Source organism: Lactuca serriola, chromosome 8, assembly GCF_051521515.1.
Source record: "Lactuca serriola cultivar US96UC23 chromosome 8, Lser_US96UC23_V15, whole genome shotgun sequence".
In the NCBI taxonomy this organism is placed as follows: domain Eukaryota; kingdom Viridiplantae; phylum Streptophyta; class Magnoliopsida; order Asterales; family Asteraceae; genus Lactuca; species Lactuca serriola.
In genome coordinates, this window is record NC_136415.1 from 113,816,856 (window position 1) to 113,829,126 (window position 12,271).

At 30.6% G+C, this 12,271-nt stretch overlaps 1 protein-coding gene and 1 pseudogene across 2 annotated transcripts; one reads left to right on the plus strand and one right to left on the minus strand.

Moving 5' to 3' along the window:
- Positions 1–1,142: 1,142 nt before the first annotated feature.
- On the minus strand, positions 1,143–3,329 carry LOC145066166 (bidirectional sugar transporter NEC1-like). 2 transcript variants are annotated; one of them, XM_079013368.1, is made up of 6 exons: positions 3,201–3,329; positions 2,818–2,854; positions 2,511–2,721; positions 2,111–2,272; positions 1,875–1,994; positions 1,161–1,639 (listed from the first exon to the last, which is right to left on the minus strand). In XM_079013368.1, exons 1-6 carry the CDS (start codon positions 3,250–3,252, stop codon positions 1,454–1,456), a joined length of 768 nt encoding a protein of 255 aa, XP_078869494.1. In that variant the 5' UTR covers positions 3,253–3,329; the 3' UTR covers positions 1,161–1,453. The 2 variants fall into 2 exon arrangements, with proteins under 2 accessions (XP_078869495.1, XP_078869494.1); XM_079013369.1 differs by lacking the exon at positions 1,875–1,994 and having other exon boundaries at positions 1,143–1,639.
- Positions 3,330–9,705: 6,376 nt separating this feature from the next.
- LOC145067303 (uncharacterized) lies at positions 9,706–12,168 on the plus strand (annotated as a pseudogene).
- The last annotated feature ends 103 nt before the right edge of the window (positions 12,169–12,271 follow it).

Here is a 12,271-nt window from a genome sequence, read left to right on the forward strand (position 1 = left end):
AAGACATGGAAATAGATGTTTTTATGTCAGCAACAGAGGCCCAAGCTTATGGAACTGTTGACCTTGTAGCGGTTGAATGACAATAGCATGGCCTGGATTTCGCATCAATTCGTGATTTGAAGTTACCCCTGTCAAGTTTCATATTAATATATTATGACTTTTATTTATTATTCTATCCACTAAAAGGAATTCATAATCATGTGGTTAGGATCGATCTAAACCAGTCCATTATGTATATGATTCAACATGCCAACAATTAAACAACTTATTAGAAATACAAGACATCCAATTAGAAATGTCACAAAATCCCCCGCGCTTCGCGGATGCCCTCAACGTCGAGGAACATGTACTAGGGTGTATGTGTGACTCATTCAGATCATGAACTAGAACAAAGGAAAAAGAGCCATGTTCAAATATCAATGATCAAATAGGATAGAATGAAAAACGAACTACATTTCCTATCTAAAAAATAAGAAAATGGAGCATGTCCCTTTTACCGTGTATGAAATTTATGGTTTCTATTGGTGTAAATCCACTCACATCAATTCAATATGAGAAGCAATTCTCCATTGGTTGCAAATGGTTATCCATTAAGCAGAGGAAATCTTAGTTAATATAGACCCCTCTTGCAAGAACGGACTAACAAGGTCAGCTACCCAGCCAACCTTCATAATTAAATATCGTTACTGTATAGGTAGAGCTCGTTGTGAAAGACCTATTACCGGATAATTCATGGGTAGAGCCGAAGAATGTGAACTATACAAGTTAGCAATAACATTGATTAAATGAAGTCACTACTAGAATACAGACCTTTAATGACATGCAAACCATAACACACAGTGATTAACGATATGCAAACGTGTGTGTCCTAAAAATTACGTCATCTCTCGCAAAATTTAAAGGATTTAGGACAAACGAGATGTATACATAAAAGAACGATAATCGATCAACAAATGTATTTTTTCTTCAAGAAATACTATATGAAATTCAATAAAAGATAGTATTTTTTTTCAAAATAACTAGTGTTTAACACAAACACTTCAATAATAATAATAATAATAATAATAATAATAATAATAATAATAATAATATCCAAGCATCTTCTACAAATATTTTTATGGGATCAAGTACTTAATTTAAATATGTAACTTTAGCATATTTAAAAAATATAAAATATTAGAACGTTATAAAAATATATAACTACCACCATTGATAACACTTAAGCTTGCAAGTCTGAAAGTCAGACCACATTATTTGTTTGTAATGGCTAAAACTTATCACCCCTATACTGCATACCACATTATTGATCTTAAATACTCATCCTACAAGGGGTAATATAGCTTTTTTACCTTATCTTCAACTAACATATTCAAAAACTCATTGAAAACAAGTTTTCCTCTATAGATATGCATCTTCTATTATATCTTATTATCTTGAATAAACCATAACAAAATTACTTGTTGTGCAACGATTGATTACTGTTGCAAACCATAACTTCCATATCAAAATCTTCTCGACTCTTCCCTTTTCCGTTCGATTTCGCTACTTGATCCTCACCGGTTTGCTTTTTAGAATCCTTATACACACAATAAAGTATCATTTGAGTGATCCCAAATAAGAATCCAGCAATGTTTGGTACCTATAAAAGTAAAGTTCCACATTATATTATTATCTAAATAGAGATACCAAAGGGTCTACGCTATCAAAAGTCGTTAGGGAGGTGTGTCTAGCTAGTAGGTAGGGGCCTAAGGGTTCAAGTTCCGCTTGGGATGAAATGTAAAGAATTAAAAGTAGTTTAGGGGTTTTGTGAGCCAGACTTCAAAAATATAGGTATAGATAACGATGGAGTGTTGCTAAAAAAATACTTTACTTACGGCTATGTAGTAGTCGTCTACAAAGAAGCCATAAAAGAACCATGCAATGGCACATAAAGTGAGGAAAAATGAGAGCATGAATGGCATGTACTCGACGCTTTTCGTCCGAATCACTTTCCTCTACATAAATGCACAATAATTTGAGTTGTACACATATTCAATATATTGCGTCACTTTTGATTTCATCACTAACATTGCAAAGTTTGATCAAAATTGTTGGGATAGTAAGTTCTTACCATGATGCTTAGAGGAGCAGCAAACACCGCAAGGTTGATAATAGCACATATCCAACCTACAAGTGCAACTCTTTTGGGGCCTTTTGCTAAGGTAAGTGAGACTACCGTCACCATACCAAGTCCACCAATGTTGAATATTGATATCAATTTTATTGTGGATATCTGAAAATGGTATCATCATACAAACCGATAAAGCATAAGATATGTGATAAATAATTACTCAAATCATAACTAAATGATTATATTAAACATGGAAATAGTTTTCGTAACATGTACAACGAAAACATTATTTTGTGACAAAATGTGTCGTTAAAGGAATGTTTATTGTCACATCGTTTCTATTACTGGTTGGTTGTGTCATCAATGACCCCCTTAATTTCTACTGAAGAAGATGATATACCTTTAGACTTTTGGGTGCATAAAATATGTACACTGCAAGGTAAGTTATTTCAATTAGACATCCAAAGCCATTAATGCTAACGATCATGTATGCATTCGTCTTGAGAAAAGCATAGTACAACAACAATGCTGCACTAAAAAGAGCAACCATGTATGGTATAGCTTGATATCCTTCTGATGATTTTTTTCGATAGATTGTATAGAATGTTGGCCTATAGAAATAAAAGATTTAAGAAAACAACAATAAATAACAAATAAATTATAATTATATCACTAGTTTATAGTTAAGCTTTGAGTTTCAAACTTACAATGGGGCCAAGAAAACCAGGAAGGCGATGATATTACCTACATAAACACAATAAGAAATCTTAAAATAAGATGTGACCAACATAATTGATATTAAATATAACATCACCATAAAAGTGACATGGTGTTATATGTAATCATTTGAAAATATACATTTTTAATCGAACTGATTGAGTTTTGAATTCCACAGACTTCAACCTTAAGAAACCTCGACTTTATACAAAAAACTATTGACAAGATATCTTTGAAATTGCGACAGGACAAGTCGTCACTAAATATATTTTTCCATGATGCCTTTTACCTCTTAAAGTTACATGTTTTGTTGATTTTTTTTGTACTTATAAACTACACATGTAACTTTTGTTATGCATCATAAAATCAATACCTAAGAGGCCGAAGACGAAAGCCAAGATGCGAGCATTCAAGAAAGGAAACATATCGTCTAATGTCTTAGGTAGACTCAATCCCAATGCTTTTATTAATGTTTAAGCTCGAGAGCGAGTGAGTTGAAATCTTAATACAAAGTTGATATATATACTCAAAATTTGGTAGGCGAAACTAATGGTTTATCAATTCGTAACTTGAACAGTTTCGTAGATTCGGTAGACACAAAAGTATCAGTGAATTTAGATGCATTTTAGGGTTAGCAATATATGGGGTTGGGGAGAATTGTCATTATGGTGTTTTGTGAAGACATAATTAGGGGAGTTTACATGAAAATGTACTACTAAAAGATATATAGTCTCATGTGGTGTCCCTAAAAATGCCAAATAAATTACAAGGTAGATAATTTTCCTACATAAATGTCTATCGTCGTTAGAAGTATAGTGATGGAAGTACTGGCACTTAAATTTGCGATATACATTCATAAGATTCCATTAATATATAAGGAAATGGATTTGTTTTTTTATAATGGTAATGATTTTCAAATATAAAAGATTATTATTAAATATTAAAAAATGATTTGAACCAATAATATTTTAAAAGTTTATAAAAAATAAATATTAAATTTAGAAATTAAGCTGCCAAATACGATATTTTGATGTTTAATAAAAACAAATACGAAATTCTCTCATTTGGTTTACTTAATCTCATTTTTTACTTAGTGATGTCAACACTTAATCTTTTAGGTATAGAAATGAGGTATTTCTCATTAAGTCCCTAAATATGCATTGATTTCTTACATCTTTTTAAAACATAAAATATGTATATGTTGCAGGTATGTTCAATAAAAAGCTTTTAAGATTTGAGTTTTAGAACGAAGAAAAACTTCGAATTAAACAAAGAGTTTTGTTTATTAGTACAAACTTAAAACTGTTATTTTAAAGAAAAAACTTATAATCTAAAAATTATTTCAAATAATTTTTGAAAGCTTATATAAGCTTTAAGCTTTTAAGTATTGTGTTTTGTATCATTTTTACAACTTTCAAAAATTTTAAATAGGGTTTGTCAAATATTTATATACAAATTAAAGTTACATTTTCTATATATTTAAACTTCCAAGTTTGAATGTTTAAACCTCCCTCTTCTAGCTTGTAGGTAGTTCTGTCAAACATAACATTCACGCTTCTGTATACACGTAGAACTAACAAGTGTATGTCATATTTACAAGTTGTTAAAAATAGTTAGAGCTTATAAGTGTATGGAAATATTATAAACTCTATTCTCACAAGTTTGTTTAAACCTAAAGACAAAAATAAATAAATAGTAACATTTTAACTTAAATATGTTATTAATTATAAATATTATCATTAATAAAAGACTTCTTGAATTATCAATAACTTCGATATAGTGTTAATATCAAACAAACTTAAAAATATAGTGTAAAATTTAAAACCTAAAGTAAAATATTAAATAAAGTTATAAAAAAACTCAATGTATATTTTTACAATGAGTTAAAATAAAAATATTAAATACAATAAATATAAAAAGACATAAATCTAAAAGTAAATTTAACTAAAAGATCTTAAAAAACTATTTTTTATAATAATTGAAGTTCAATTAAGTTGTTTTTTAATTTATATATAATAATAATAGTTAAAATAACATAAAGTTATAAATTAAGTTATGCTACATCACAAACAATGATTGATAATTTAAATAATCATCATGATGAAATTAAAATGTTATTAATTTTTTTAAGTTAATAAATCATAACATTAGTTAATTAAAATATATGAGAAATATAACTAATTTTATACACACGTAAAACATAAGTATATATCATTAAATGATTATATTTTAATAAGTGTTATATTATCTGTTGTTCAAATTAATTATAATGTTATATTAATTAAATGTCTAAATGTAATAATAATTATTTTTTAGTTAATATAAATTACATAAATATTTTCAATAACATATAACATATAATTACTAAAATGTTAACTAAATCATTTTATTTCGCGCAATGAATATTCGCCTAGTTTGAAGCATGAAGGTTTAAAAACAATTGATCAAGACACATTCACAATTGTAGGCACCATATATTGTGTTTATGTCTGTCTGTATATATGTAAAAGTAACATTATGAAAAATGGGAATGAAGACACATTTGGGTTTACCATACATTGTTTAAATTGGGCACATACGTGTTGGGTAGGTTACAATTTTATAGGTGTCTCTATTGCATGCTTTTTTGCTAAATCTCAAATATTTGTTTTTTAATAACATTGTGTTTCTTTTATTTTTCATATTAAAACTTTATTGTCCATCTAAATCTAACATTCAAAATCCTTCCAAACATTCTGAAACCTTATGTTTATGATAATACTTATTAAAAGAGGATGTTTGAAAAAACTTTAATTTTTTTTAGTTTATTACTAGTTCTATACCGATATTTTTTTAAAATAATTTATAGTTGTCGTACACCTCTAATCAGTAATTTATAGTTGTCGTACACCTCTAATCAGTAATTTTCAATAAGTTACTCTCATAACTTATAAAAAAACTCCTTATAATTTGTAGTTGTCTCACACCTTTAGGAAGCATTTTGTTTTCATTTTGTCAAACACTAAAAAATGTTTATCAACTTATAGCATTTTGATACCACGTAAATTTATCTGTACATTTAAAAAAAAACGTTCATTTCCGTGCCGATATAAGTTAATAAACCAATAAGTTAAAAAGTTTTTATCATTTTAAAAACTACGAAACACCCTCTAAATAGAATGACACAACGTGGTCGATTGTTGTACTTTTGTAATACATTTATGCTCATTATTGGAAAAATTTAGGTCCAAGTTACTTCAAATAAATTGTAATTTGTATTTGTCTTATTTGAAGTATGGTCACATTAAACTTCTCAATGTGCTTTGTAGGGATGAACGGTTAGTACCAAATCCCGATCTCGTACTAGTAATTTACATATATGGGATGATACTCGGTACTCTAGAATCATAAAATTCAGGATTATATATCATCGGTATCGATGGTAGTACCGAAAACTGGTACATGCACCGATAATATTAATTCAGTTCGGTACTCGATATTTACTTTCGATTGAATTTGATTTTCAGGAAATCGTGAACGGTACTGGTCGGTACTGGTTTCGTCTCATCCTTAGTGCTTTGTAAATGAGTTTGACGTGACTTGTGCCACACCGGTGTAATGCACATGTTACATGGCACTGTAACGAGGACACATGCACATATGGAGGTTAACATGATTTGAAAATAAAAGGTACAATTTTCAATTATCATATTTAAATTTCCAACTACCAACTAAGTTACAAAAAAACAAAGGCCACATACGAAGACTTTGTCAGTTGTAGTGTCACTGTGTATAGTGAGATATTTACTAATTGATCGTCGATTCAATGATGTGATTAAATACCTAATTTTGTATGTCACGTTTTACTCTTTTAGGGTTGGGCCGGTTAGAAATCAGTAGTTTTAGGGTTTGGCGACAAACAACAAATTATTTTAGATACAGACTTTTTTTTGTATAGAAAGTTACAATTTTGATCTTCATTATTGTCATCTGATTCTTTTAATTCAATAAAATTTTGTATGCAAAGGATTATGAAGGACGGTTTTCGATATAATTGTTGCTTGATCATATTTTTTTGTTATGTAATAGAAACCAACTTAAGTTCAATCGGGTTAGTTGGTTTAAAAACCCGAATTTAAGTATTTTTCTCTTTGTAACATATATGTTTTTTTTTAATCTAATACAATTCTACCATTAAAAAAAGTAGCCATATCACCATCCCAAAATCGACACCAATTTGACCATTACTATTTAGGACTTGTTTATTGGTAGCCTTTTTTTTTCCATTTTTCATGAAAAAAAAATGTTCCATCTTCTGTGTGTTTTTCAAGATTGCAACGTATTAAGTGGTAGTTTTTTTGTTTAATGGGGAAAATATAAAAAACCAAACACAAAAAATAAACTATTACAAATGTTCATTTTGGTCGTAAAGTTCTTTTAATGTTTTGGAATTAATTGTAACAAGAATGATATATGGGAAAATACCGGCAATAGCAAAAAAAAATAGGGGGTATTTTCAAAATATAGACATAAAAAATTGGATTTTCGGATATAGATATGGATTCCGCGGAAGTAGCTCCGCGGAATGGCAAAATCGTAAATAAATCAGTGTATTAAAAAAAATCAAGATCCATTCCGCGGAAGTAGCTCCAAGGAATGGATCTTCAGTTTTTTTTTTCACATCGATTCTCCGGGATTTATATAATCACTCCCCAACTAATTATTTTCAATAAAGATTATCATACTATCATAATCTTTTCTTGAAAATAATTAGTTGGAGAATTAATATAAACCCTAAAGAATCGATGTGAAAAAAAAATCTGAAGATCCATTCCTCGGAGTTATCTCCGCGGAATGAGTTCATTCCTCGGAGGTAGCTCCGCGGAATGGATCTTGAGTTTTTTTTAATACACTTACGATTTTGTCATTCCACAGAGCTACAGTAGATTCCGCGGAGCTACCTCCACGGAATGCATGTCTTTACCCAGAAATGTCCATTTTCATGTCTAAATTTGAAAATACCCCCCATTTTTTTTACAATGGCTAGTATTTTCCCTTGATATATTACGGTTTGCTAAAGTTGAACCGTCGCCCCTAAGTGATGCATGTTTTATATACATATTATTTTTATGTTAATTACACATTTGTTAATATAAAAACTTGAAACCAAAACCAAAGAAACCTACAAAATTGAACAAAAAAAGAGTATGCAAAGACCAAACCCTTTCGAAAACGATCCAAAACCAGGACTATCGGCATGCATCTCTAAGGCTGGTGGGTGTGGCATTCGGTTTCCTTTTGGTTACTTCAGCAAACACTAGGTCGAGCCCTCGACATGCCGAGCTCGGCTCGACAACTTGGCAAAGACAAACAGATGTGAGAGTTTTTTTTCTTTTCTTTTCTTTTAACCCATTTATTATTTAAACCCTTTTTCCAAAAATTACCCTCTTTCCAAAAAATACTTAATTTCAAAAATATAACCGTTTTTTTTCTAAAATTTCAAATTTTAAATCCTTAATCTTCAACTATAAATACCTTCATCCTTATTCACTATTCACCCTATTCAAATCTCCTTAATTCTATTCTCTTAACTTTTTTATTTTTCCATTATTTTCTACACCTCATCACAAAAAAATGGCTATTGTTTTGTCAACCGAATAAGAGATCTTACTCGCTTGTTCATGGATTGATATAGCAAAAAATCCACACCACAGTGATTACCCTTCGACTATTTTTTGGAGTAGAGTCGCTGAAATATACAATCGTCAAACCCTTCAAGCTTGTTGAGTTTTGGCAAATTGTGAGGCAAAACCCCAAATGGCATGATGTTTCTGAATTTCTAGTATTATTGTGATATTATTAATGTCTATGTTTTTTTAGCATGATGTTTTTTTTTTAGTTTCTATGTTTGTTTTAATGGAATTTAAGTTTAAAAAAATATGTTTGCAATATTTATTTTCTAAATTAATTAAAGATAATATATATTTAGTATAGTAGGTGTGATTTGACACCTAAGTTGACTATGGCAATTATAACACCACACCCACCGGCCTAACATGTACCTCTAATATAATTCACATCACTACAATGTCACTAATCTTTTAATTGTGTCATATCAAATTTGCAATTAGGCTGTGTTTAGCTGCGTTTGGTTGGCAAGAAAGGATTGGACATGGCCAACATCACAGGCTTCTCGTTCTCCATCTCGGTCAAAATCGAATTGCAGGCTTCTCGTTCTCCATCTCTTCGTCAGGTGTGTGTACAAATCTCTCGTTGTCTCTCTCTAGCGCTCTCTCTCTCCCTCGTAATCTTGCCCACTGTTTCTTGTTGTGATAAGTCGATTTCAGGAAAATCGATTACCTATATTTATTCAGCGAAAATCGATTTCCTGAAACATGTATATCTAAATTGTTTCCTGCAAAAATTTGCTCTTTTAATCCCAATATTGAACATCCACAAAACCAACAAGAAAAGGGTCGACTGAGAGGCTCAATCCAAAATTAAATAGCACTAATTTTTTATATAATAGAATGCAAATGAGAATTTAACCTCTAATCACTTCTTGTAAGAATTGGATCGAAAATTGGGGAAAATGCAAATTGAATACAAAGCCAAAGTTGTTCTTTTTTAGTGATAATCAAAATCATTCTTCTCAATTTCCTGATTTCGGTGATAATCAAAGTTGTTCTTTTTTAGTTTTATCAGTAACATTGATTATCAAGTTGATTATCTAGTTGTTTCTGTGAAGATTCATGCTTTATTCAAAAGTGTTGTTTCTATGAAAACCATGTTGTTTATCTTCCTGGAAATCAAAGTGTTATTAATTAATCAATTAGAACATCTTGTAACAGCAGCAAATGTGAAAATAAAATTGTTCATCTGTTTGTATGCACAGGAAAATGTCCCGACCTAGTTTAACAACATATAATTGTAGACAAAGACAAAATTCTTTGATTTTGAAATGGTGGAATGTGGTTTTGCACATTGTTGTACTCCTCCCGTTAATGATGTTCAAAAACCATATAGATAAACGACGTATCAAGCGGATTTCTTCAAATATAGATCAATACCCAATACTACATGAAATAGTTTATGAGAGTGACACCATGTCTATATCACAAATTAGGATGTCTCGAATGTGCTTTAAAAAGTTATGTCATATGCTTGAAACATTCGGAGGACTAAAATGAAGTAGGAATATGGATATTGATGAACAAGTTGCCATGTTTCTACATATTCTTGCTCATGATGTTAAGAATCGGGTCATCATAAGTCGCTTTCATCGTTCGGGAGAAACGATTAGTAGGCACTTTAGTCGCGTTTGTAATGATGTCATACGATTGCATACTCGTTTGCTTAAGAGACCCGAACCTGTTCCCAACAACTCCACCGATCAAAGATGGAAATGGTTTAAGAATTGTTTAGGAGCTTTAGATGGAACATATATAAAGTGCCTAGTTCCAGCCGAATAAAAGCCTATATATAGAACAAGAAAGAATGACATTGCAACAAACGTTCTAGGGGTTCAAGACATGCAGTTTATCTACGTGTTACCGGGATGGGAAGGGTCGGTTGCGAATGGTAGAGTTCTTCGGGATGCTCTTCTTAGACCACATGGATTGAAAGTTCCAAGACCGGGTATGTAAATCTTATATATATATATATATATATATATATATATATATATATATATATATATATATATATATATATATATATATATATATATATAACTATAAATCTTATTTATAAAACGTTATTAACTATAAATCCTATTTGCAGGTTATTACTTAGTTGATGTTGGATATACAAATGGAGAGGGTTTTCTAGCCCCGTATAGAGGGCAAAGGTATCACTTAAATGAATGGCGTCATGGGCACCAACCAACTACAGCAAAGGAATTCTTTAACATGAAACATTCATCAGCAAGAAATGTCATTGAACGATGTTTTGGAATTTTGAAGGGAAGATGGGGAATATTAAAGGACAATTCATATTATCCAATTGAAATGAAAAATAAGATCATAATGGCATGTTGTCTACTACATAACTTCATAAGACAAGAAATGGAAGTAAATCCTTTTAACAATGAATGTGATCGGGATGAGGGAACCGGAGATGTTGGACCTGAAGATGTTGATAATATTACTTCTGTAGGGACTTCGAATGAATGGACCATATTTAGAGATAATTTAGCGGAGTCCATGTGTGCATATAGGGGCGTGGCAAATTAAATTGACATTTTGCTTATCGTTACGTTGAATAATTGTTGCTTTTTTAACGTTATGTTGGACAAATTGTTGTATTGTTTGCTTATCGTTACATTGAACAATTGTTGCTTTTCTAACGTTATGTTGGACAAATTGTTCTTTACTTAATGTTATGTTGGACAATTGGCATTTTGCTTATCTATTTATAATGTATCTACAATTAGTTATTGGTTTTTGTTATGTTTATATAGGTATGACAAGTCAAATTAGAAATTATAAGACATGGACAAACAATGAAGAAGCAAAGCTAGTTGAGGCATTAGTGAATATGACAAATGCTGGAGGATTTAAAGTCGATGATGGTTTTAAGTCAGGTTATTTGCAACATCTTGAGCAAGCATTAAAACAATCACTTCCGGACTGTGTATTTTAGGTAAGCCACATATTGAGTCAAAGATAAAAACCATGAAGAGAGATTGTCAATGTGTCTACAATATGGTAAATGGTTCAAACACAATCGGGTTTGGTTATGATTCTGAAAAACATTGTGTTACTGTTGAGGATCCGGTTTGGGAGGCGTACCTACAGGTACATGATGTTATAAAATTTTTATTTTTATAGTTTATAATGAAGTGACTATATGGAAATATTTTATTTTTTTATATAAGTTATCATGTTGGTAAATAGGTTCATAAAGAAGCGACTAGATGGAAACACAAATCATTTCCTTACTATGAAGATCTTTGCATTGTTTTTGGAAAAGACCAAGCTCAAGGAAATAGAGCTAGAGATTTCATTGAGATGCAGCAAGATGTGAACTTAGAAGAAGAAATGCAAGAGTCGGATGATGACATACTTGAATCCGAGGAATTTAGCCATAATACATCAGTGCAAAATGATGAAACTTCACCAAGTGTTCGCTCTAATAAGAGGAAACGGCGTGCCGATGATGTGTTCCATAATGTCGTTGGTTTGATTACTGAAAGTCTTAAAGAAATATCAAAAGATTTGAGTGAATGTATTAAATTTGACGTAAAGATTAACGAATTGAGTGAGAAGATCCTTCAATTGAGTGAGAAGATCCCTCCAGAGATTTTAAAGATGGGTTCATTAAGTCAAGTCGAGAAGTTCAAAGTTTTGACAACGGTGTAATGTTGCTTTTCTTTCAAAAGTGATTCCAGCTTACACATCAACAATCATTTTAAATTTTATTTAACAAATATTTTTATCAAATTTATTTAGTGTATATTAATCT